The following is a 26,797-nucleotide window of genomic DNA, read 5'->3' on the forward strand; positions in this document are numbered from 1 at the left end:
AGTAAGACAACAGTTCTCTGTCAGGTGAACTAAAGAAGCTCCTTAGATGGGCCAAACTTCACTCTTAAAACCTTTGTCCAGTTGACAGAATGAAATGTTCTTTTGCTCTGGAAGCTCTGGACCACTGAGGGTCCACACAGACATCGCTCTGCTCCGTTCAAGCTAAATGCTCTTCATGTTATTCAAAAAGGTTTCATGTCAAACAGACGCAGACGCATTCTTCTGTAGATTTACCCCGAGTCGCCGATAACTCACTTGTAATAACAAATGTCTGTTCCAGTCCGGACCCAGCGAGGCCTTCCATGCTCAGCCTCCTGAACGGAAAACATGACAACCTGCATACCTGGAGATAGAGTAGGAATAGAATGAGGCCCAGCTCTGAAGTCAATGGCCACACATTCACACACCGGGGGTGAATTGGGTCAAGTGTCTTGCCAAAGGCAAGGGCACATTCACATGAGGCAGCTGCGATCACACCGTCAACCTGCGCTGACTGAGGGAGGAGTCGAACCACCGACCTTTGGATCAGAAGACAAGCACTCTACCACTGAGCTACTGCCTGTGAGTTAGGAGTGTATGATCTCGTGCCGGTCTGCACGCTGACCAAATATGAGCATCTGTGCATCTAATGCAAACATGGATGCGCCCAAAGGTGAAACTAAACCTGCACTAAAAGTGCAGCCATTTTCATATCTTACAATCCCCATGGATGATTTTTTCCCCACAGCTTTTGGATTCTCTCTCACAATTTAACATTCTCAAAACATACGACCAGTAAATATGCGATAAAATGTTGCCTGAGGGGAGGTCCAGCTCTGAGGTCCAGCTCTGAGGTCCAGCTCTGAGGTCCAGCTCTGAGGTCCAGCTCTAAGGTCCAGCTCTGAGGTCCAGCTCTGAGGTCCAGTTCTAAGGTCCAGCTCTAAGGTCCAGCTCTGAGGTCCAGCTCTGAGGTCCAGCTCTGAGGTCCAGCTCTGAGGTCCAGTTCTAAGGTCCAGCTCTAAGGTCCAGCTCTGAGGTCCAGCTCTGAGGTCCAGTTCTAAGGTCCAGCTCTAAGGTCCAGCTCTGAGGTCCAGCTCTGAGGTCCAGTTCTAAGGTCCAGCTCTAAGGTCCAGCTCTGAGGTCCAGCTCTGAGGTCCAGTTCTAAGGTCCAGCTCTGAGGTCCAACTCTAAGGTCCAGCTCTCAGGTCCAGCTCTAAGGTCCAGCTCTAAGTTCCAGCTCTGAGGTCCAACTCTGAGGTCCAACTCTGAGGTCCAGCTCTAAGGTTCAGCTCTGAGGTCCAGCTCTGAGGTCCAGCTCTGCGGTCCAGCTCTGAGGTCCAGCTCTGAGGTCCAGCTCTAAGGTCCAGCTCTGAGGTCCAGCTCTAAGGTCCAGCTCTTAGGTCCAGCTCTAAGGCCCAGCTCTAAGGTTCAGCTCCCAGGTCCAGCTCTGAGGTCCAGCTCTAAGGTCCAGCTCTGAGGTCCAGCTCTAAGGTCCAGCTCTTAGGTCCAGCTCTAAGGCCCAGCTCTAAGGTTCAGCTCCCAGGTCCAGCTCTGAGGTCCAGCTCTAAGGTCCAACTCTGAGGTCCAGTTCTGAGGTCCAGCTATAAGGTCCAGCTCTAAGGTTCAGCTTTAAGGTCCAGCTCTGAGGTCCAGCTCTAAGGTCCAGCTCTAATTTTCAGCTCTAAGGTCCAGCTCTGAGGTCCAGCTCTAAGGTCCAGCTCTGAGGTCCAGCTCTGAGGTCCAGCTCTGAGGTCCAGCTCTAAGGTCCAGCTCTAAGGTCCAGCTTTGAGGTCCAGCTCTGAGGTCCAGCTCTAAGGTCCAGCTCTACGGTCCAGCTCTAAGGTTCAGCTCCGAAGTCCAGCTCTGAGGTCCAGCTCTAAGGCCCAGCTCTAAGGTCCAGCTCTAAGGTTCAGCTCTAAGGTCCAGCTCTGAGGAGGTCCAGCTCTGAGGTCCAGCTCTGAGGTCCAGCTCTAAGGTCCAGCTCTAAGGTTCAGCTCTGAGGTCCAGCTCTGAGGTCCAGCTCTAAGGTCCAGCTCTAAGGTTCAGCTCTGAGGTCCAGCTCTAACGTTCAGCTCTAAGGTCCAGCTCTGAGGTCCAGCTCTGAGGTCCAGCTCTGAGGTCCAGCTCTAAGGTCCAGCTCTAAGGCCCAGCTCTAAGGTTCAGCTCCCAGGTCCAGCTCTGAGGTCCAGCTCTAAGGTCCAACTCTGAGGTCCAGCTCTGAGGTCCAGCTCTAAGGTCCAGCTCTAAGGTTCAGCTCTAAGGTCCAGCTCTGAGGTCCAGCTCTGAGGTCCAGCTCTAAGGTCCAGCTCTAATTTTCAGCTCTAAGGTCCAGCTCTGAGGTCCAGCTCTAAGGTCCAGCTCTGAGGTCCAGCTCTGAGGTCCAGCTCTGAGGTCCAGCTCTAAGGTCCAGCTCTAAGGTCCAGCTTTGAGGTCCAGCTCTGAGGTCCAGCTCTAAGGTCCAGCTCTACGGTCCAGCTCTAAGGTTCAGCTCCGAAGTCCAGCTCTGAGGTCCAGCTCTAAGGCCCAGCTCTAAGGTCCAGCTCTAAGGTTCAGCTCTAAGGTCCAGCTCTGAGGAGGTCCAGCTCTGAGGTCCAGCTCTGAGGTCCAGCTCTAAGGTCCAGCTCTAAGGTTCAGCTCTGAGGTCCAGCTCTGAGGTCCAGCTCTAAGGTCCAGCTCTGAGGTTCAGCTCTGAGGTCCAGCTCTGAGGTCCAGCTCTAAGGTCCAGCTCTGAGGTCCAGCTCTGAGGTCCAGTTCTAAGGTCCAGCTCTGAGGTCCAACTCTAAGGTCCAGCTCTCAGGTCCAGCTCTAAGGTCCAGCTCTAAGTTCCAGCTCTGAGGTCCAACTCTGAGGTCCAACTCTGAGGTCCAGCTCTAAGGTCCAGCTCTGAGGTCCAGCTCTGAGGTCCAGCTCTGAGGTCCAGCTCTGAGGTCCAGCTCTAAGGTTCAGCTCTAAGGTCCAGCTCTAAGGTCCAGCTCTAAGGTTCAGCTCTAAGGTCCAGCTCTGAGGAGGTCCAGCTCTGAGGTCCAGCGCTAAGGTCCAGCTCTAAGGTCCAGCTCTGAGGTCCAGCTCTGAGGTCCAGCTCTAAGGTTCAGCTCTAAGGTCCAGCTCTGAGGTCCAGCTCTGAGGTCCAGCTCTAAGGTCCAGCTCTGAGGTTCAGCTCTGAGGTCCAGCTCTAAGGTTCAGCTCTGAGGTCCAACTCTGAGGTCCAGCTCTGAGGTCCAGCTCTAAGGTTCAGCTCTAAGGTTCAGCTCTAAGGTCCAGCTCTAAGGTTCAGCTCTAAGGTCCAGCTCTAAGGTTCAGCTCTAAGGTTCAGCTCTGAGGTCCAGCTCTGAGGTCCTGATCTTCATGATTATTGATCATGTTTATTGCATCAGTTCTTCAGCGTTTGAAGTCACAGGTCTCTAACCCTGTGGAATAAACTTACAAAATTAAATCATTTTCTGCCTTTTAATGATTTTAAAGCTCAGTGTAAGTGTGTTTTTAACAGGGTAAAAAAGAGAGTTTTTCTCATCTGTTTTTTCCTGTATAATTCAGATTAATAAACTAGATAGACACACATGGGCCGTGGCACATTATTCACAGTTGTTGGACATCTCAAAGACGCTGGTCAGAATCAGAATCAAGTTTATTGCCATTTGTCAATCCATGCGACTATGTATAGCACATAAACCAGCAGCTGTCATATGTGAGGTCTAAGGGTTAGGGGTCAGGGGTTATGCCCTGGTCTAAGGGTTAGGGGTCAAGGGTTATGCCCTGGTCTAAAACCGAGGACTGGTCTACTTACCTTTGCTATTTTATCATGTTTTTTACAGGTGTTGAAAATAAGCCTTTTGAACAACACTTTCAACACTTGACCCTTGACCCCCCTAACCCTAACCCATGCACTCGGTTAGGGTTCAGTGTAAATGCTTAGTCCAGATCAGATGAATAATGGTGAGTGTGTGTGTGTTTCGCAGCAGAGCGTCCTGGTCTTGTCCATCTTTGCGGCGGCCATCTTGGGTCCTGCGACGTGGATTCTTCATCATCTTCCCGAGTACAGAACCAGAGACACTACTACAATCCTAAAATACCTCTGAAAATGATAAACTGTGGTGTTCATTTTTAATTAGATTTAAATACAGTGAATGGAAAGACTTCACTCCTTTGGTTTGGGCTTTGTATTAAGTTACTTCCAATTCTTTCAAATAAATCCTGAACTAAACGAGTGAAGCGACTTGTGGGAACCACACTGGTGGGAAACAAATAAACTGTATTCTTCAAACAAACGTCCACTTCCTGTTCTGCAGCTCATTTCCTGTCCTCTATATTTAAGCAATTTACATGTGTAATAAACAAACTTCCTCTCTTCTTGTTAACATAAAACTGTAGATGCAGGTTGTAAAATACAGAACATTATTAATATTAAGTAAACACAGGCTTTTGACATGTGTTTGACAGAATCTGCAGTTTATTTCTTTAATGAGACATTATTGTACCAGGTTGTGTTCATCTGTAGTGCCTGAGCCCACCACAAGGAGGCAGCACGAGGCAACAGGCTGTGTTTATCTGCCCAGCCAGTAAGTGAACTATGCAGTCGCTTAGGCCCCCCTGAAGGCTTGGGCCCCCCTGAAGGCTTAGCCCCCCCACCACACAGGTCACACACACACAGGTCACACACACACAGGTCACACACACACAGGTCACACACACACACACACACAGGTCACACACACACAGGTCACACACACACACACACAGGTCACACACAGGTCACACACAGGTCACACACAGGTCACACACACAGGTCACACACACACAGGTCACACACACACACACAAGTCACACACACAGGTCACACACACAGGTCAAACACAGGTCACACACAGGTCACACACAGGTCACACACAGGTCACACACACAGAGGTCACACACACAGGTCACACACACACAGGTCACACACACACAGGTCACACAGAGGTCACACACAGGTCACACACACAGGTCACACACACAGGTCACACACACACACACACAGGTCACACACAGGTCACACACACACACACACACAGGTCACACACACAGGTCACACACACACACACAAGTCACACACACAGGTCACACACACAGGTCAAACACACAGGTCAAACACAGGTCACACACAGGTCACACACAGGTCACACACACAGAGGTCACACACACAGGTCACACACACACAGGTCACACACAGGTCACACACACACAGGTCACACACACACACACACACACACACAGGTCACACACAGGTCACACACACAGGTCACACACACACAGGTCACACACACACACACAAGTCACACACACAGGTCACACACACAGGTCAAACACACAGGTCACACACAGGTCACACACAGGTCACACACAGGTCACACACACAGAGGTCACACACACAGGTCACACACACACAGGTCACACACACACAGGTCACACAGAGGTCACACACAGGTCACACACACAGGTCACACACACACACACACACAGGTCACACACAGGTCACACACACACACACACACAGGTCACACACACAGGTCACACACACACACAGGTCACACACACACACACAAGTCACACACACAGGTCACACACACAGGTCAAACACACAGGTCAAACACAGGTCACACACAGGTCACACACAGGTCACACACACAGAGGTCACACACACAGGTCACACACACACAGGTCACACACACACAGGTCACACAGAGGTCACACACAGGTCACACACACAGGTCACACACACAGGTCACACACACAGGTCACACACACAGGTCACACACAGGTCACACACAGGTCACACACAAAGGTCACACACAGGTCACACATAGGTCACACACAGGTCACACACACAGGTCACACACAGGTCACACACAGGTCACACACACAGGTCACACACAGGTCACACACACAGGTCACACACACAGGTCACACACAGGTCACACACAGGTCACACACACAGGTCACACACACAGGTCACACACAGGTCACACACAGGTCACACATACAGGTCACACACAGGTCACACACACAGGTCACACACACAGGGCACACACAGGTCACACACAGGTCACACACACAGGTCACACACACAGGTCACACACAGGTCACACATACAGGTCACACACAGGTCACACACACAGGTCACACACACAGGGCACACACAGGTCACACACAGGTCACACACAGGTCACACACACAGGTCACACACACAGGTCACACACACAGGTCACACACAGGTCACACACAGGTCACACACACAGGTCACACACAGGTCACACACACAGGTCACACACAGGTCACACATACAGGTCACACACAGGTCACACACACAGGTCACACACACAGGGCACACACAGGTCACACACAGGTCACACACAGGTCACACACACAGGTCACACACAGGTCACACACACAGGTCACACACACAGGTCACACACAGGTCACACACACAGGTCACACACAGGTCACACACACAGGTCACACACACAGGTCACACACACAGGTCACACACAGGTCACACACACAGGTCACACACACAGGTCACACACAGGTCACACACAGGTCACACACAGGTCACACACACAGGTCACACACAGGTTAACCCTAACCCCCCAAAAGAAAAGTGTTAAACTTTACAAACTGGGGTTAAACTGGTGCAAAACAAAAAACACTGCTATTGTTTTTGTCCATTTTACATCTGTTCAAACTCCGTTTGACTGAGGGTCAGAGGTCACCCCAGGGTCAGGGTTTAGTTCGTTTTGGCTCTGGTTCACAATCACTGGGATCATCTTCGTCGCCTTCATCTGCTTCGTCCAGCTCTGAAACACATGAGTCTCGGGTTTAAAACACAAACACAGGTTTGAGTCTTTGGTAGCAGGTCAAAAAGAGTCAGGGTATAGTTGTAGTATTAACTAGGGATGCATTACAAAGTGATGCAGCCTTGAGCTCGGGGACTGAAGCAGTAAAGTATGTATAGTATAGTATGTATAGTATAGTATGTATAGTATAGTATGTATAGTATGTATAGTATAGTTTAGTATAGTATGTATAGTATGTATAGTATAGTATGTATAGTATGTATAGTATAGTATGTATAGTATGTATAGTATAGTTTAGTATAGTATGTATAGTATAGTATGTATAGTATAGTATGTATAGCATGTATAGTATAGTATGTATAGTATAGTATAATGTAGTATGGGTTATAGTGTAGTTAGGATATAAGTTGTACTTTGTGGAGTACTTTGACTGCTACATTTTTATAAAAGCTCAAAGTTGCTTTTGTCCCGTTTAAAACCACATGACCCTCAGTTGAACCCTGACCCTCAGTCTCAGTTGAACCTTTACCCTCAGTTGAACCCTGACCCTCAGTTGAACCTTGACCCTCAGTTGAACCCTGACCCTCAGTTGAACCTTGACCCTCATGAACCCTGACCCTCAGTTGAACCCTGACCCTCAATTGAACCTTGACCCTCATAAACCCTGACCCTCAGTTGAACCCTGACCCTCAGTTGAACCTTGACCCTCATGAACCCTGGCCCTCAGTTGAACCCTGACCCTCATGAACCCTGACCCTCAGTTGAACCCTGACCCTCGGTTCAACCTTGACCCTCAGTTGAACCCTGACCCTCAGTTCAACCTTGACCCTCAGTTGAACCCTGACCCTCAGTTGAACCCTGACCCTCATGAACCCTGACCCTCAGTTGAACCTTGACCCAGATGAACCCTGACCCTCAGTTGAACCTTGACCCTCATGAACCCTGACCCTCAGTTGAACCCTGACCCTCAGTTAAACCTTGACCCTCAGTTGAACCCTGACCCTCAGTCTCAGTTGAACCTTTACCCTCAGTTGAACCCTGACCCTCAGTTGAACCTTGACCCTCATGAACCCTGACCCTCAGTTGAACCTTGACCCTCATGAACCCTGACCCTCAGTTGAACCCTGACCCTCAGTTGAACCCTGACCCTCAGTTGAACCTTGACCCTCATGAACCCTGACCCTCAGTTGAACCCAGACCCTCAGTTGAACCTTGACCCTCATGATCCCTGACCCTCAGTTGAACCCTGACCCTCAGTTGAACCTTCACCCTCATGAACCCTGACCCTCAGTTGAACCTTGACCCTCATGAACCCTGACCCTCAGTTGAACCCTGACCCTCAGTTAAACCTTGACCCTCAGTTGAACCCTGACCCTCAGTCTCAGTTGAACCTTTACCCTCAGTTGAACCTTGACCCTCATGAACCCTGACCCTCAGTTGAACCTTGACCCTCATGAACCCTGACCCTCAGTTGAACCCTGACCCTCAGTTGAACCCTGACCCTCAGTTGAACCTTGACCCTCATGAACCCTGACCCTCAGTTGAACCCTGACCCTCAGTTGAACCTTGACCCTCATGATCCCTGACCCTCAGTTGAACCCTGACCCTCAGTTGAACCTTCACCCTCATGAACCCTGACCCTCAGTTGAACCCTGACCTTCAGTTGAACCCTGACCCTCAGTTGAACCTTGACCCTCATGAATCCTGACCCTCAGTTGAACCTTGACCCTCATGAACCCTGACCCTCAGTTGAACCCTGACCCTCAGTTGAACCTTGACCCTCATGAACCCTGACCCTCAGTTGAACCCTGACCCTCATGAACCCTGACCCTCAGTTGAACCCTGACCCGCATGAACCCTGACCCTCAGTTGAACCCTGACCCTCATGAACCCTGATCCTCAGTTGAACCTTGACCCTCATGAACCCTGACCCTCAGTTGAACCCTGACCCTCAGTTGAACCCTGACCCTCAGTTGAACCTTGACCCACAGTTGAACCTTGACCCTCATGAACCCTGACCCTCAGTTGAACCTTGACCCTCATAAACCCTGACCCTCAGTTGAACCCTGACCCTCAGTTGAACCTTGACCCTCATGAACCCTGACCCTCAGTTGAACCTTGACCCTCATGAACTCTGACCCTCAGTTCAACCCTGACCCTCATGAACCCTGACCCTCATGAACCCTGACCCTCAGTTGAACCCTGACCCTCAGTTGAACCCTGACCCTCATGAACCCTGACCCTCAGTTGAACCCTGACCCTCATGAACCCTGACCCTCATGAACCCTGACCCTCAGTTGAACCCTGACCCTCAGTTGAACCTTGACCCTTATGAACCCTGGCCCTCAGTTGAACCCTGACCATCAGTTGAACCTTGACCCTCATGAACCCTGACCCTCAGTTGAACCCTGACCCTCATGAACCCTGACACTCAGTTGAACCCTGACCCTCATGAACCCTGACCCTCAGTTGAACCCTGACCCTCATGAACCCTGATCCTCAGTTGAACCTTGACCCTCATGAACCCTGACCCTCAGTTGAACCCTGACCCTCAGTTGAACCCTGACCCTCAGTTGAACCCTGACCCTCAGTTGAACCTTGACCCTCATGAACCCTGACCCTCATAAACCCTGACCCTCAGTTGAACCCTGACCCTCAGTTGAACCTTGACCCTCATGAACCCTGACCCTCAGTTGAACCTTGACCCTCATGAACTCTGACCCTCAGTTCAACCCTGACCCTCATGAACCCTGACCCTCAGTTGAACCTTGACCCTCAGTTGAACCCTGACCCTCAGTTGAACCTTGACCCTCATGAACCCTGACCCTCATGAACCCTTACCCTCAGTTGAACCCTGACCCTCAGTTGAACCTTGACCCTCATGAACCCTGGCCCTCAGTTGAACCCTGACCCTCAGTTGAACCTTGACCCACATGAACCCTGACCCTCAGTTGAACCCTGACCCTCAGTTGAACCCTGACCCTCAGTTGAACCTTGACCCTCATGAACCCTGACCCTCAGTTGAACCCTGACCCTCAGTTGAACCTTGACCCTCAGTTGAACCCTGACCCTCAGTTGAACCTTGACCCTCATGAACCCTGACCCTCAGTTGAACCTTGACCCTCAGTTGAACCCTGACCCTCAGTTGAACCTTGACCCTCATGAACCCTGACCCTCAGTGGCTTTACTGTTCTCTTGGATTGACTCTATTCTAACAGTTGTTCACCTGCCGTTTTAACCAGCTTTGACTCGTCTTATTCATGTTTTTGTAGTTGTAAGATTTAGTCACATAAGATTCATAAACAGTAAGAGCCTCGTGTTCAGCTTCATGATTCTATAAAGAATATTCTACCCAGACACTTAGAACATGACGTCATTCACAGAGTAGTCTTCACCTGTGGCGCATGCGCCGTGAACCTGCTCCTGCTGCACGAGCTCTGTCAGTAAACACGTGACGCTCTGGCTGAGCTCACGCACGGCTAAGATCAAAGGGCCCAGCGCGAGGGCCCCGGTCCCGGCCCCGCTCCCGGTCCGGATTCCGGTCCCGGGCCCGGTCCCGGTCTGCACGCGTACGCTCCGCTTCTGTCCGTCTCTGAGGCGCAGCTCTGCGCGTAGCTCCGCCGCCATGTTTGACCCGCCCCGTCCGCAGTGTCGTCCTATCAAAATAAGAGTTTGATCGACTTAAAGGGGCAGTACGCAGTTTTCCATCTCAGCCGAAGATGTGAAACATTTCATATTCTCCCCGGAGATGAAAAACTGAACCTACTCTACAGCCCCGCCTCTACTCTACAGCCCCGCCTCTACAGCCCCGCCTCTACAGCCCCGCCTCTACTCTACAGCCCCGCCTCTACAGCCCCGCCTCTACAGCCCCGCCTCTACTCTACAGCCCCGCCTCTACAGCCCCGCCTCTACAGCCCCGCCTCTACAGCCCCGCCTCTACTCTACAGCCCCGCCTCTACAGCCCCGCCTCTACAGCCCCGCCTCTACACGTGTGTTTGTTCATCAGCGCGATCGCATCATCTCACAGTCTTTCTCTGTGTCATGTTTGTGCTGTAACTGAAGGAACTCACTGAACACACACCAGCATATGAACCACGCATGTGCAGCCATGGAAACGTGCTGCTATGGGAACGAGCCAGAACTACTCGGCTGTCCACGCTACGAGGAAATTAGACTCAGATTGCGCGCCAAAAATCCTTATTAAAGCCTTATTATTAGGCCCAAGCACCACAAGCTGGCGAGAAGCCTATTAGTTTTGTAAGGCAGTGCAAAGGCTTTCACGTCTCGAGCGCGAGGTGCTCGCCCGATTCCAAACACTCACTAACGCACTCCTCCTCATGCACGCCCCGTGCATACTAATTAGTAGTAGGATAATTGAACATTACCGTTGTAAACGGGCAGAAGTGCGCACGGAATCGTACCCCTGTAAAGCACTTGTTTGCACTAAGTAGCTTATGAATACGTTCCCCAAATCATGCAGCGTTCTCGCTGCTCAAAAGATGCCACCAGGTAATAAGATAACCGCGCGGCCGGGCGCCATACGGTTTGTCCCACCGCCATCCTTCAACCTCGGCCCAGCAAGAACACTGTCATGCATGTTCCGTGCATATAAGCATGTAATGCAAAAACTGAACATTATTATTTTAGGTCGGTGTAGTCCCTCATTCGTCCAGGAGGGGTCCATTGTAGAAAACGGTTCAGTTGTTTCATCTGGACTCTGTCTTAGTAAAAACAAAACGTTTCAACTCGCATCCAAGAGTCATTGTCAATCTGCAAATTTAGACGGGGAACTCAGATATTTATTCTATTCTGTGGTAAGCCCCGCCCTCCTGAAGTAGAAAAGTTGTTTGTTTCAACAGAAAGTTACACCTCTTTGTTTTCTAACGAGCTAACCTCTTGTTTATTATCAGTCCTTTAATGGGCTAATTAGTCTCCTTTTTGTCCCAGTCTCACTCGCTTTCTCTTCTTTGAGGACCTGATTAGCATCAGAATGCTCTGGGCGTCGACCTCTCCAGGGATTCATTTGTCCTCTGAGCTGGTGGGCACCTCATGTCCTCTGAGCTGGTGGGCTCCTCTTGTCCTCTGAGCTGGTGGGCACCTCATGTCCTCTGAGCTGGTGGGCACCTCATGTCCTCTGAGCTGGTGGACACCTCTTGTCCTCTGAGCTGGTGGGCGCCTCTTGGGCTCTGTGTTGTAAGATTCTGATCACTCCCAGCTTGTGCTGTAGTGGGTGATTAGGGCCAACGAGCAGATACTGATCCGTGTGTGTAGGTTTCCTATATACCATCTGGAGCTTACCATCCTCTGATCGTGGAACAATCAAGAAAGGCCAATCGGTTCTCCTTAGGGTCTTCTCTTGTAAACCTGATGTTCAGGTCCACAGCATTAATGTGCTCTTAGAAGGCTTCAGTTCTTGTTTCTTGATTGTTACAAATGTGTCATCAACGTAGCAAAACCAAAGCTTTGGGGCAATGCCTGACAAGGAGGTCAGTGACTTCTTCTCAAAGTGCTCCATGTACAGGTTGGTCACTATGGAGACGGGCGAGCCCAGGGCACAGCTGTGAATCCGTCTGTAAAAGTGTCCCCTGCAGGCTGGTCCTGTCCTGTAGGTGGTGTCCTCCTACAGTCTGGTCCTGTCCTGTAGGAGGCGTCCTCCTACAGTCTGGTCCTGTCCTGTAGGTGGTGTCCTCCTGCAGTCTGGTCCTGTCCTGTAGGTGGTGTCCTCCTGCAGTCTGGTCCTGTCCTGTAGGTGTCATCCTCCTGCAGTCTGGTCCTGTCCTGTAGGAGGCGTCCTCCTGCAGTCTGGTTCTGTCCTGTAGGAGGCGTCCTCCTGCAGTCTGGTCCTGTCCTGTAGGTGGTGTCCTCCTGCAGTCTGGTCCTGTCCTGTAGGTGGTGTCCTCCTGCAGTCTGGTCCTGTCCTGTAGGTGGTGTCCTCCGGCAGTCTGGTCCTGTCCTGTAGGTGGTGTCCTCCTGCAGTCTGGTCCTGTCCTGTAGGAGGCGTCCTCCTGCAGTCTGGTCCTGTCCTGTAGGTGGTGTCCTCCTGCAGTCTGGTCCTGTCCTGTAGGTGGTGTCCTCCGGCAGTCTGGTCCTGTCCTGTAGGTGGTGTCCTCCTGCAGTCTGGTCCTGTCTTGTAGGAGGCGTCCTCCTGCAGTCTGGTCCTGTCCTGTAGGTGGTGTCCTCCTGCAGTCTGGTCCTGTCCTGTAGGTGGCGTCCTCCTGCAGTCTGGTCCTGTCCTGTAGGTGGTGTCCTCCTACAGTCTGGTCCTGTCCTGTAGGAGGCGTCCTCCTACAGTCTGGTCCTGTCCTGTAGGTGGTGTCCTCCTGCAGTCTGGTCCTGTCCTGTAGGTGGTGTCCTCCTGCAGTCTGGTCCTGTCCTGTAGGTGGTGTCCTCCTGCAGTCTGGTCCTGTCCTGTAGGTGGCGTCCTCCTGCAGTCTGGTCCTGTCCTGTAGGTGGCGTCCTCCTGCAGTCTGGTCCTGTCCTGTAGGTGGCGTCCTCTTGCAGTCTGGTTCTGTCCTGTAGGTGGCGTCCTCCTGCAGTCTGGTCCTGTCCTGTAGGTGGCGTCCTCTTGCAGTCTGGTTCTGTCCTGTAGGTGGTGTCCTCCTGCAGTCTGGTCCTGTCCTGTAGGTGGCGTCCTCTTGCAGTCTGGTCCTGTCCTGTAGGTGGTGTCCTCCTGCAGTCTGGTCCTGTCCTGTAGGTGGCGTCCTCTTGTAGTCTGGTCCTGTCCTGTAGGTGGCGTCCTCTTGCAGTCTGGTCCTGTCCTGTAGGTGGTGTCCTCCTGCAGTCTGGTCCTGTCCTGTAGGTGGCGTCCTCTTGTAGTCTGGTCCTGTCCTGTAGGTGGCGTCCTCTTGCAGTCTGGTCCTGTCCTGTAGTAGGCGTCCTCCTGCAGTCTGGTCCTCACCGCTGCTACTGCCTCAGAGGTCAGAGGTCAGATGTAGGTGAAGAGGGACACGACATCATGAGGTCATCTGGAGATGCTTCACTTTGTCCACAAAATGATGTGTGATTTCCACATGATGTTCTGAGTTCCTCACCAGTGGAGCCAAGATAGTTGTTAAATGTTTGACCACATTGTACGTGATTGAGTCTGTGCTACACACGATGGGTCTGAGTGGAACATTTCAGGGACACCATGACGTAGGGAAGCGAGCGCTTTCAGAAAATGTATAGTTAATGATATTTTAAAAGGCCGTGGCTGAGGAGCCGCGGCGCGGTCAAATGGCCGCGCAGTTTCAGGGACCGCGGCATTTCCCTTATAGCCCGTTATAGCCTCATGGCTAACCCTAACCTTAACCTTAACCTTAACCTTAACCTTAACCTTAACCTTAACCCTAGCCCTAACCCTAACCCTAACCTTAACCTTAACCTTAACCTTAACCTTAACCTTAACCTTAACCTTAACCTTAACCTTAACCTTAACCTTAACCCTAACCCTAACCCTAACCTTAACCTGGCGCGGTCTAAAACGGCGCTAAGGCGCGGTCAAATAGCGGCGCAGTTTCAGGAGCCGCGGCGCGCGGCCGGCACAAAAATAACATGGCAGTTTCGGCCGTGCGCCGCAGCTCTGCAGACACTCCCATTTTAAAAATGGGAAATATTATTTCTTATTCTTCTTCTTCTTCTCGGGACCAACCCCCTATTTTTCTCCCAGTGAACATTGACGAAAAGTCACAACAATTTGCACACCTCTAAAAATTGTGCATCTACATTCTGGCTTTTTCCAAAATTCAAACATTGGTGCGTCAGCGCCCCCAAATGTATAAAAAATGCATTGAGAGATAGGAAATGGCCAAAGAAAATCTGATCCTAGAATCATGACATTTGGCACAGGGGTAGAAAAGAGAAGTAAAATATATTATTATGTCAACGCCGTCCGCCCAACCAAAATTTAATGTCAACCATATTGGATCAAAAATTGCTAAGCATGACTTGAGAGTTTTTCCAAATGTCGTACTTTTACAAACTCCTCCCAGGACATTGGCCAGAAAAAGCTGAAATTTTGTGAAAATGGTGCAGAGGTCATGAGCACCTATGGTCATGAGCTTTGGGTAGTGACTGAAAGAACAAGATCGCGGATACAAGCGGTCGAAATGAGTTTCCTCCGCCGTGTGGCTGGGCGCTCCCTTAGAGATAAGGTGAGGAGCTCGGCCACACGGGGGGAGCTCGGAGTAGAGCCAGCTGAGGTGGCTCGGGCATCTGTTCCGGATGCCTCCTGGGCGCCTCCCTCGGGAGGTGTTTCAGGCATGTCCCACCGGGAAGAGGCCCCGGGGAAGACCCAGGACACGCTGGAGAGACTATGTCTCTCGGCTGGCCTGGGAACACCTCGGGATCCCCCCGGAGGAGTTGGAGGAAGTGTCTGGGGAGGTGGAAGTCTGGGAGTCCCTGCTCAGACTGCTGCCCCCGCGACCCGGCCCCGGATAAAGCAGAACAAGATGGATGGATGGTGCAGAGGAGTGGGACATCAAAAGTTATTGAAATGACTTTGACTCTGTCACAGTTTCTGTGGGTTTGGGTGAAGCCACAAACTGTAGCTAGAATTTCAGAAATTTCCCTAATTTTAAATTTGCTGCCGTTTGCACAGATAAAGTCTGAATTGCGTCAAATTAGAATCAGTTGTTAAACTTTTTGCCCTAAACCTACTTGAAGTAAAAAAAAAAAAATTGGCGCCACAGCGCCCCCTACAGATTTTATATGGAGGTAAGATGTTTAGTTTTGTGAAATTTTACTAAATTTGACACAAAACACCCCCATCAAAAAAGTCAATGAGACCCATGTCAGATTATTGTTACGGCGTTGCCGTAGCGATGACCAAAACCTCCCATGTTATTCCAATGGGGAAATCGCCAAATCTCTGAAATTTGAACATGCTGACACAAACTCCTCCCCCTAACCCCATTAACCTGAAATTTGGTGAGACTCATCTTCAGGTGTGGACCATCAAAAGTGATCCACATTTTCATTCTAAGAGTCATGGTCTCTGTGCGGCGAAGCGGCACATTTTGCCAAGAATTTAAAAAATGAAATTGCTTTTTGAATGGGGACCACACAATTTTGCAATCAAATTTAGCACAAAATTCTATTTTGGCATGCCAGTAAGCCCAAAACATGTCATATTTGTTACAGCGTAGCTGTAGCGATGACAGAAAACTCCCATGTTATTCCAATGAGGAATTTGCCAGATCTCTGAAATTTGAATATGTTTATACTTAATACTTTTACGAACTCCTCCTACGGCGTTAGCCCAATTAACCTGAAATTTGGTGAGACTGATCTTCAGGAGTGGACCATCAAAAGTTATCCACATTTTTATTCAGAGTGACGGTCTCTTTGCGGCGAAGCCAAGAATTCAAAATAGAATTGCTTTCTGAATGGTAAAACAAAGTCGAGAAGATGTGACAGCGTCACGGATTCAGCAGAAGGTGTAATAAAAGGACAATTGGGGCGCGTTAGCGCCCCCTCCTCTTGCGGCCTGGCGGTGGCGTGGGCTGATCATTGCCGCTTGCGGCTATATTTATTGTTATATCTTTATATCTTTATTAAGGAGACAGGTGCGGACACAAGTTTCATAGTTAATAAGTAACAATAGTATTTACTGTATACTAAAAAGACAATAGCACAGGATTTTTACACAGTCTAATTCATAAAGACACGAGTGCCAGAGACTTTGAGGTGAATCTCACTGAGCTTGAATTTATAGTAACAGTGGCACAGAGCGGCAGGACATTCAACAAACATCTGACTGGCACTACTGTGCCTCTGCCCTTCAGTCATTATACAATCTGTCTGCAGATGGACGTTTCATTCCACATTTGCGGCATGGTGGTGTGGGGCCATTCTGTGTGGAGTTTGCATGTTCCCCCCGTGTAGGTTTGCCCCATCACTAAAAAAAATTATGATAGGCAGGCAATTCTGGAAGCAGGACTCAGTTTGTTTTTCCAGTTTACAGAGCACATATTAAATCTGACATATTAACATTCCAGACTGACCATACAGTTTACAGTGTATTTATTTATTCATTCATCTTTGCACATTTGTTCACAAATGTAATGTCCAAGGTACTTCACCTCATCAGTGACAGTAAGAGCACTTCCACAGACTCAGGAAAAGCTGATTTCATATAATCAAATTACTTTTAGAAGCCTTATACTTAATATCGTTTTGAAAACCAAAGTCCCGCACTTTACGGTATATAAACAACCAAGTAATATGCTTATGCAATCATGCTCTAATGCATCTAATGCGTCTGGAACCCCCATGGTTCTGGTTCTTGTTTTGAAATTCAACTTGCGGAAGTAAACAGGAAGTTGACGTTAGCATCTAAGCGGCTAACGGCAAAGATAACCAAAGTGTGTTTTGCTGTGTTTTCAACTAAACGTGGGGTTTAACTGCATTAAACGGCCCTCGGGAGGAATTCAGCCCCGGACAACAGTCGAACCAGAACTGAACACGGAACGTCGGTAAGAACCAGCTGTTTATCCGGAGCAAAACGCTTTACATTAATGTATGTTAGCTTTAGCCGCGCGCCCAAACTAACCCTAACCCTGCAATGACGGCAACAGTCTGCTTAGGAACTGAAACGTGTCTAAAATGGGTCTAAAGTTAAACCGGGTCTAAGCTGGGAATAATGCAGGTCTGACTCAGGTCTGACTCAGGTTTGACTCGGGTCTAATGCAGGTTTGACTCAGGTTTGACTCAGGTCTGATGCAGGTCTGATGCAGGTCTGATACAGGTCTAATGCAGGTCTGATGCAGGTCTGACGCAGGTCTGACGCAAGTCTGACGCAGGTCTGACGCAGGTCAGACGCAGGTCAGACGCAGGTCTGACGCAGGTCTGACTCAGGTCTGACTCAGGTCTGACTCAGGTTTGACTCGGGTCTAATGCAGGTTTGACTCAGGTTTGACTCAGGTCTGATGCAGGTCTGATGCAGGTCTGATGCAAGTCTGACGCAAGTCTGACGCAGGTCTGACGCAGGTCTGACGCAGGTCTGACGCAGGTCTGACGCAAGTCTGACGCAGGTCTGACGCAGGTCAGACGCAGGTCAGACGCAGGTCAGACGCAGGTCAGACGCAGGTCTGACGCAGGTCTAATGCAGGGCTGTTGTAACATTATGCAAATATGGCATGAGATCAGCTGGACTCATTAGGTTCTTAGTTCCGGACCTGAACGTGGGTTTAGGTATGCATCCCTAAGTGTGTGGGACCTGCAGTGTGTCGGACCTGCTGTGTGAGGGACCTGCTGTGTGGGGGACCTGCAGTGTGGAGGACCTGCAGTGTGGAGGACCTGCAGTGTGGAGGACCTGCAGTGTGAGGGACCTGCTGTGTGGGGGACCTGCAGTGTGGGGTACCTGCAGTGTGAGGGACCTGCAGTGTTAGGGACCTGCAGTGTGAGGGACCTGCAGTGTGGAGGACCTGCAGTGTGGAGGACCTGCAGTGTGGAGGACCTGCAGTGTGGGTGCGCCACAGGGCACTGTCCTTGCGCCCTTTCTCTTCACCATCTACACTGCAGATCTCAGACATGGACAGCTGTGTCCTGCAGAAGTTCTCTGACCACTCTGCCATCATCGGACTCATCACAGACGATGATGTGGAGGACAGAGGACTGGCGCAGGACTTTGTGGACTGGTGTCAGCGGAACCACCTCCTCATCAACGCGGGAAAGACCAAGGAGATGGTGGTGGACTTCCACAGAGGCCACTCTGCTGCCCCCTCACCAATGAAGGGTGCCCGGCCCAGAGTCAGTGCAGGCGGAGGCAGGGGCCATCGCGCAGGCTAGTAAGCTTATTTGTATTATTGCCAGCCTGACTCTTGGTGGTATTGTTCTTCTTGTTCAGTTTCTTGGACATGTTCCCTAAATAAGTTTCAAAGCCTATTATATGCCTGCTCCCACAGAGAAATATCAAGGTGAAGTCGAACTAAAGACTGATAAATCCAACAGATTCGACACGACTAAGCTAAGCTGCCATCATCCCGGAAGTCCCTTTTAGTTGTGTTCTTATAGGCTTTTGGGTTAGGGCTAAGCATGTGCATTTATGTAGGTATTGTGTTGATTATCGCTCAGGTCATTGATATTGAATTTATATTATATATTGATATCTAATTGATTATTGCAGGTTTTCCCAGATGGAGCAGGAGGAGCCGGTGGTGTCTCTGGTGGACGTTCTGGAGGAGGACGATGAGTTAGAACAAGAGGCCAGTGCTGTTTTAGCAGCCAGTGACGCAGAGCACTGCTCCTACAGCCAGGTAACGTCTGTGTGAGGGAGATAAAACCCTCTCCTCAAAAACACAAACTGGCCAGAGTTTATCTGATGTAAGAAGAGCAGAAAGTGCAGACTTTATTTTTGGTCACCAAATTGTTACAGTATAGTATTTGTATTTGTATTGATATTATGCTGACAATATGATCATCTTTGTATTACTGTGTCACAAGTTTCAAACTTGTGTATACAAAAATGAAAACTTTATTGTCCACACACGTGGAAATTTACCTTTGGTTTCACCTAAACCAGTGGTCCCCAAACTAATGCCCACATTTCCCCAAGAGATGGCACTGTTCCCTCTAAGCTGGGCCTGCGCAGCTGCGCACTGCTCGCACATAGTGCACTGCTCACACTTAGTGCGCGCACAAGAAAATCTATGGTGCGCAGAAAATAAAATTCACCACAAACGGCCACCGGGGCCAATCAAGCAGGAAGCGCAAGTGTTTGACACTGAAGAAGACTCTCTTGTGGACAGTAGAAGACACTTGTGGACAGTAGAAGACTCTTGTGGACAGTAAAAGACTCTTGTGGACGACAGTAGATAATTAATTATTATTTAATGCATTTGGAAAACAATTTGTACATTGAGCCTTGCTTTTGTTGCTTTGTTACAAGTTACAGGTCAAATCTTGCGTGTAATTTATAGTAATTCATTAGTTCACACAAACACACCATATTTTCCTGGCCCAGCCCCTCGGCCAAATTTTAGAACCAAATGTGGCCCTCGAGTCAAAAAGTTTGGGGACCACTCGCCTAAAAAATTATAAACGCACACAAACCCACTCCCCAGCCCAGTTACTCTCAGCTCATTTTAACACAACACAAGTAATAACTGAGAATAAATATCAATTACTGAAGATTCATAGGGTTTGCCACTTTGACCGCCCTTGGTATATAAGAGTTCTTAAACATGACTCTATGACCCCTTCCAGAAGGTCATAGATCAAAGTGGAACTCCACATCAATTGAAGTCTTCAAATCTTCACACTGGAGCGACATAGTCCATCCATCTCCTTCTGCTTATTTGGGGCCAGGTCGTGGGGGACAGCAGTCTAAGCAGGGATTCCCAGACTTCCCTCTCCCCAGACACTTCCTCTAACTCCTCCGGGGGGATCCCGAGGTGTTCCCAGGCCAGCCAAGAGACATAGTCCCTCCAGATTGTCCTGTGTCTTCCCCGGGGCCTCTTGCTGGTGGGACATGCCCGAAACACCTCCCCAGGGAGGCGCCCAGGAGGAGCAGCGGCTCTACTCCAAGCTCCCCCTGTGTGACTGAGCTCCCCCTATCTCTAAGAGAGCGCCCAGCCACCCGGCGGAGGAAACTCATTTCGACCGCTTGTATCCGCGATCTTGTCCTTTGGGTCATTACCCAAAGCTCATGACCATAGGTGAGGTCAGAACGTGGAGTGACCGGTAAATCGAGAGTTTTGTCTTTGGACTCAGCTCCTTCTTCACCACAACAGTCGATGCAGCGACTGCATCACTGCAGCTGCTGCACCGATCCAACTGTCAATCTCACGCTCCATCAAGACCCCAAGATACTTGAACTCCTCCACTTGGAGCAAGGACCCCCCACCCACTTGTAGCGGGCAAGGACCCCCCACCCACCTTGAGAGGACAAGGACTCCCCACCCACCTGTAGAGGGCAAGGACCCCCCACCCACCTGTAGAGGGCAAGGACTCCCCACCCACCTGTAGAGGGCAAGGACTCCCCACCCACCTTGAGAGGATAAGGACTCCCCGCCTACTTGGAGAGGGCAAGGACCCCAGGTGGGTGGGAAGTCCATAAAAACTATGAACAGAACCGGTGACAAAGCGCAGCCCTGAAGAGTCCCTCATGCACTGGGAACAGGTCTGACTTACTGCAGTGAACACAGCTCCTGCTCCGGTCATACAGGGACCGGACAGCCCTGAGCAAAGGGCCCCGGACCCTGTACTCCCGGAGCACCCCCCAAAGGACACCCCGAGGGACACGGTCGAAAGCCTTCTCCAGATCCACAAAGTACATGTGACTGTGCAAACTCCCATGAACCCTGGAGCACCCGATGGAGAGTCTCGGAGCGACATAGGAAATCCAATATATGAATTGTTGATTTACTGATATTTTGTATTTTTAACAAGCTTTTGTCAATGACTTTGCAGGTCACGACATTTAAATGAAGATAAAATAAAATAAAAGTGGTTGTGCAAAATATGGGAAGAGGAAAATATTTCACTATGATTAAAAACACCTAAAGTTAAAGACAAAATAAGAGCAATTTATTTACTGTTGTCACGTTAATATATTTCTGATCAAGACTTTTGAAAAAAATCCCTAACCCTTTTTTAATCGATATTTGTTCATATGCATTTCTAGTTTTGAGGCTAGTTTTAGTATTGAGTAATATTATTCTTATTTGTATCTTATGGCAGATTTAAAGTGTTTTTCTTTTGGTCTTTATATAGGTTGTTGTATCATTATTTATTGTTTTATGTTGCACCCATGACCAAAGTCTGATTGTGTTGTTTTGTACCTCAGGGTTACGTGAAGCGCCAGGCCCTGTATGCCTGTGGCACCTGCTGTCCTCCAGGGGGCGCTGCAGCCGGCTGTCCTCCAGGGGGCGCTGCAGCTGGCTGTCCTCCAGGGGGCGCTGCAGCCGGCTGTCCTCCAGGGGGCGCTGCAGCTGGCTGTCCTCCAGGGGGCGCTGCAGCCGGCATCTGTCTGGCCTGTTCATACAAATGTCACGAAGGACACCAGCTGTACGAGCTCTACACCAAGAGGTATGACTTTTACACCATCAGGATGAGAGCGTGAGGTGGAGGAGAGCGTGAGGGTGGTGGTGAAGAGCGTGAGGGTGATGGTGAAGAGCGTGAGGGTGGTGGTGAAGAGCGTGAGGGTGGTGGTGAAGAGCGTGAGGGTGGTGGTGAAGAGCGTGAGGGTGGTGGAGGAGAGCGTGAGGGTGGTGGAGGAGAGCGTGAGGGTGGTGGAGGAGAGCGTGAGGGTGGTGGTGGAGAGCGTGAGGGTGGTGGTGGAGAGAGCGTGAGGGTGGTGGTGGAGAGCGTGAGGGAGAGCGTGAGGGTGGTGGTGGAGACCGTGAGGGTGGTGGTGGAGAGCGTGAGGGTGGTGGTGGAGAGCGTGAGGGTGGTGGTGGAGAGAGCGTGAGGGTGGTGGTGGAGAGCGTGAGGGAGAGCGTGAGGGTGGTGGTGGAGACCGTGAGGGTGGTGGTGGAGAGAGCGTGAGGGTGGTGGTGGAGAGCGTGAGGGAGAGCGTGAGGGTGGTGGTGGAGACCGTGAGGGTGGTGGTGGAGAGCGTGAGGGTGGTGGTGGAGAGCGTGAGGGTGGTGGGGGTGGGGGTGGAGAGCGTGAGGGTGGTGGGGGTGGTGGTGGAGAGCGTGAGGGTGGTGGTGGAGAGCGTGAGGGTGGTGGGGGTGGGGGTGGAGAGCGTGAGGGTGGTGGTGGAGAGCGTGGGGGTGGTGGTGGAGAGCGTGAGGGTGGTGGTGGAGAGCGTGAGGGTGGTGGAGAAGAGCGTGAGGGTGGTGAAGAGCGTGAGGGTGGTGAAGAGCGTGAGGGTGGTGGAGGAGAGCGTGAGGGTGGTGGTGGAGAGCGTGAGGGTGGTGGTGGTGAGGGTGGTGGTGGAGAGCGTGAGGGTGGTGGTGGAGAGCGTGAGGGTGGTGGGGAAGAGCGTGAGGGTGGTGGAGGAGAGCGTGAGGGTGGTGGAGGAGAGCGTGAGGGTGGTGGTGGAGAGCGTGAGGGTGGTGGAGGAGAGCGTGAGGGTGGTGGAGGAGAGCGTGAGGGTGGTGGAGGAGAGCGTGAGGGTGGTGGAGGAGAGCGTGAGGGCGGAGCGGGAGGGCGCTCCACACAAACACACTGAGACACACACACACTGTTTATAACAAATGAAACACCCTGACGATGAGCTCAGTGCTTCCATATTCTCGATAATGGATGAAATGTATTTCTAAAGCGTGTTTTAGTCTCACAGATTCATTATAAAACCGCAGTAAAAGTAAAACTCAGAGGCTTCATTACATGCGCCTCATGGAAGGAGCATGTAATGCGCATGCTCCTGAGCCCGGTCATATGTGGACAGGTTTCACTATCTTCTTCCTTATTAGTGTGTATGTAGAATCTGGACGATTACATTTCCAAATGAAAATGTTTCGCAAATCTGGATTTTCAATCAAAGCAAGAGGTTATAACTAAAGAAAGATCTACACCGGAGTTGAAAGGGTTGCTTTGGACGGAGGTATGTAGCTAAAAACGCCGATGTCACTTATTGAACACATAGCTTAATGGTTAGCAACACGGCCTCGAAAACAAAACAAAGTGTTTTCGACTCCTGCTTTTCCCCAAAAAAATGTGGGTGCCTCACTCGCCTTGAACCTCACCGCACGTCACTGCAAAAATCTAACTTTAATGTGTTAAAAAATGTTCATGAGTCCAACGGCAGAGGGAAAGAAACTGTTCTCGGAGGTTCTAGTCCGGATGGACCATAGCCTCCTGGGGAGTGGCCTCCTGCCTGAGGGGAGTGGCCTCCTGCCTGAGGGGAGTGGCCTCCTGCCTGAGGGGAGTGGCCTCCTGCAGAGATGGAAGTCTGCAGCCGATCACCTTCTCAGCAGAGGGCGCTGTAGTCTGTTTGTCCTTGTCTGTGGCTCCCACTTGAGGTCCTGGTGATGGTGGCTCCCACTTGAGGTCCTGGTGATGGTGGCTCCCACTTGAGGTCCTGGTGATGGTGGCTCCCACTTGAGGTCCAGGTGATGGTGGCTCCCACTTGAGGTCCAGGTGATGGTGGCTCCCACTTGAGGTCCTGGTGATGGTGGCTCCCACTTGAGGTCCAGGTGATGGTGGCTCCCACTTGAGGTCCAGGTGATGGTGGCTCCCACTTGAGGTCCAGGTGATGGTGGCTCCCACTTGAGGTCCTGGTGATGGTGGCTCCCACTTGAGGTCCTGGTGATGGTGGCTCCCACTTGAGGTCCTGGTGATGGTGGCTCCCACTTGAGGTCCTGGTGATGTTGGCTCCCACTTGAGGTCCTGGTGATGGTGGCTCCCACTTGAGGTCCTGGTGATGGTGGCTCCCACTTGAGGTCCTGGTGATGTTGGCTCCCACTTGAGGTCCTGGTGATGGTGGCTCCCACTTGAGGTCCTGGTGATGGTGGCTCCCACTTGAGGTCCTGGTGATGTTGGCTCCCACTTGAGGTCCTGATGGTGGTGGCTCCCACTTGAGGTCCTGGTGATGTTGGCTCCCACTTGAGGTCCTGATGGTGGTGCAGAGGAAGCTGAAGGATCATTATACTAATATTATACTTCAAACATTTGTAAAACATTTTATCTATTTCAGAAACTTTCGCTGTGACTGTGGAAACTCTAAATTTAAAGATCTCACCTGCAAACTCAATCTTGTGAGTACAACTACTATTTCTACTGCTACTTTTACTAATCTGTAGTGTCTCAAAAGAGAAATGTTACCGGAGTTATTTAAATATAAGGATGGGCACCAGAGTATACGACTCAATTATAGTAAATACCAACTTGCAATCACTACTTTGATATATCTGAAGGGAAGTGAAGGGCCCCATGCAATATTTGATCAAATCACAGGAACCAGAATTCTTTTGAATGGTTTATTTATCAGACAATGTTTAACCCTAAGCAGCATTAAGGTAATAGAAGATTAAGCCAACTAGTCAATTTAATAAACTATAGCACTTTCAATTTCAACCGATTTAAGTTATGTTTAACCTGTTACCACCCACCTGTCCGCCGGCGAACATTTTCTATATCTCAAATATTCTCTTACATCATCACTTTTATTTCCGTGGTCAATACCAGCAAGCCATACATCATTTTAAAGCTTATTTTCTCAACAAAACGAATATGTCATTGATTTACATTGAATAATATGCCCCAAGAAGCAATTGCCAATAGTTTGTGAGAAAGTCTCAACTTTTACAAACGCATGTCCTACCTGTTTGCTGTTTATGATGGACGAAACGGCTTTAATTCTGTACACCCTTGTACTCAGTCTGTCCGTAAGGAACCATTGAAAAACAATATCCACTTGTATTTTTCCTGAAGTTATCCGATTTCGAGATATTGTCAAGTAAACAAACTTTTCTTCGTTTCTCGCCGGACGAGAATGCGCTTGTCCGGCGCATTTCTCCGTCCATAACAAATGACCTGTTTAACCTATAAAATAATGTTGGATATCCTTCTTTTCTTCAGACTGTTTCCTACAGAATGAGACCATCCACCAATTTTTCTGTCCACGGGTTTGTTTGCTACAGCCTCCGCAAAAAAAAATGCGCCGCTTGCGACGCACATGGATTAGTCTGTTTACATCTAAATAGCGCAGCGTGCCAATGACGTAGCTGAGTTTGATTGACGTATTATTCTAGCCAATGAGAATAGCTTTAGAAAGAGGGGCGGGACAAAGGGCTTATTGACACAGAATCTTCTGTATTATCGTGCGTAAGGCTCCGGGAAGGCTGTAAAGAGACAGATTTCTCGGCAGGATTTTGCGCATAACGTTTTCTGATTTTATTAGCCTTTTGGACGTGCATATTGTTAGATATATGTATTATTATACCAATAAAAAAATAAAATAAAAATATTATATATATATATTTTTTTTAACCTCTATATGGGAAATTCATGGTAAACTCATATTTACACATTTTCACATATTTTTTTTTTAGCAGTTATAATTGCTATTAGTGGCCTACAAAACATCAAAATGTATGTTTTATGATCATAGAGGAGCTAAAATTGTAATAAAACAGTTTGGCACAGTTGGCACATATTTGGATCACTTGTTCCGAATATACTTTTTGATACAAAAAGGTCAACAGCACCAAAATGCCTGTTCCTAGAGATCTGAAACTTTACACAGTTGTTGTCAACAAGATAAACAGCATGTACAGTGAACAGCATATGCACACAATGAAGTATGTCATGCTCAGGACCATTACAAATTAACAATATTCAGGCGAGACTAAAAAAGGATGTTTTGTTTATGTTTGGGCCTCTGTAGTGTAAGCCCTGACAGTGTTCATGTGCACACCTGCAGAAACTAGAAGGCCTAAGCTTTCTAATGATGCATCACACTTGCATGTGGAACATAAGATCCTCTTTTAATAAGCAATGCCATTTGGGTATGTCCAACCATTGTGCACAGGGCGAAAATAGGTGGATGGTAACAGGGGTTTTCAACTAACAACTAACTGAACAGGAATTTAAGCCAAATTAACCGCCAATTAGCTAAAAATGAGAACCACAGCTCCTAGAATCTGCCAATTTGCAGTTTAAAGGAATAATAGAGGATTTTTCGCCAAGTTGAGAACTTAAGCGATTGTTAGTCCCTTTTTTTTTAAATTCACGCAGCAGCCCCGCCCCTACAGCCCCGCCTCTACAGCCCCGCCTCTACAGCCCCGCCTCTACAGCCCCGCCTCTACACGTGTGTTTGTTCATCAGCGCGATCGCATCATCTCTTGTCTCCGCAGATTTCCGTCTCTTCTGAGCTTGAACACAGTCTTTCTCTGTGTCATGTTTGTGCTGTAACTGAAGGAACTCACTAAACGCACACCAGCATATGAACCACGCATGTGCAGCCATGGAAACGTGCTGCTATGGGAACGAGCCAGAACGAGGCTGCAAGTGTGCAGTAGCATGCAAAGAATGATTGACATGTGGGAGAACTGAGCTGTTATGAAGAAATGAAAATCCTCTATTATTCCTTTAAGGCCAAAGATGAGATGGGTTTA

General features: G+C 49.7%; 1 protein-coding gene across 1 annotated transcript in view; it reads left to right on the forward strand.

Moving 5' to 3' along the window:
- Positions 1 to 17,105: 17,105 nt before the first annotated feature.
- LOC140376664 (putative E3 ubiquitin-protein ligase UBR7) overlaps positions 17,106 to 26,797 on the forward strand; it is a 45,540-nt gene continuing 35,848 nt past the window's right edge. The window contains exons 1-5 of the mRNA XM_072462142.1: positions 17,106 to 17,263; positions 18,916 to 19,045; positions 21,577 to 21,616; positions 21,725 to 21,818; positions 24,376 to 24,436. Coding sequence (XP_072318243.1) covers positions 18,926 to 19,045; positions 21,577 to 21,616; positions 21,725 to 21,818; positions 24,376 to 24,436 — 315 coding nt within the window. The 5' untranslated portion in view covers positions 17,106 to 17,263; positions 18,916 to 18,925. The remainder of the gene's footprint in view (positions 17,264 to 18,915; positions 19,046 to 21,576; positions 21,617 to 21,724; positions 21,819 to 24,375; positions 24,437 to 26,797) is intronic.

The sequence above is a fragment of the Eucyclogobius newberryi genome, unplaced genomic scaffold (assembly GCF_026437365.1).
Source record: "Eucyclogobius newberryi isolate DKJ021-1_F unplaced genomic scaffold, fEucNew1.0.hap1 SCAF_38, whole genome shotgun sequence".
In the NCBI taxonomy this organism is placed as follows: Eukaryota; Metazoa; Chordata; class Actinopteri; order Gobiiformes; family Gobiidae; genus Eucyclogobius; species Eucyclogobius newberryi.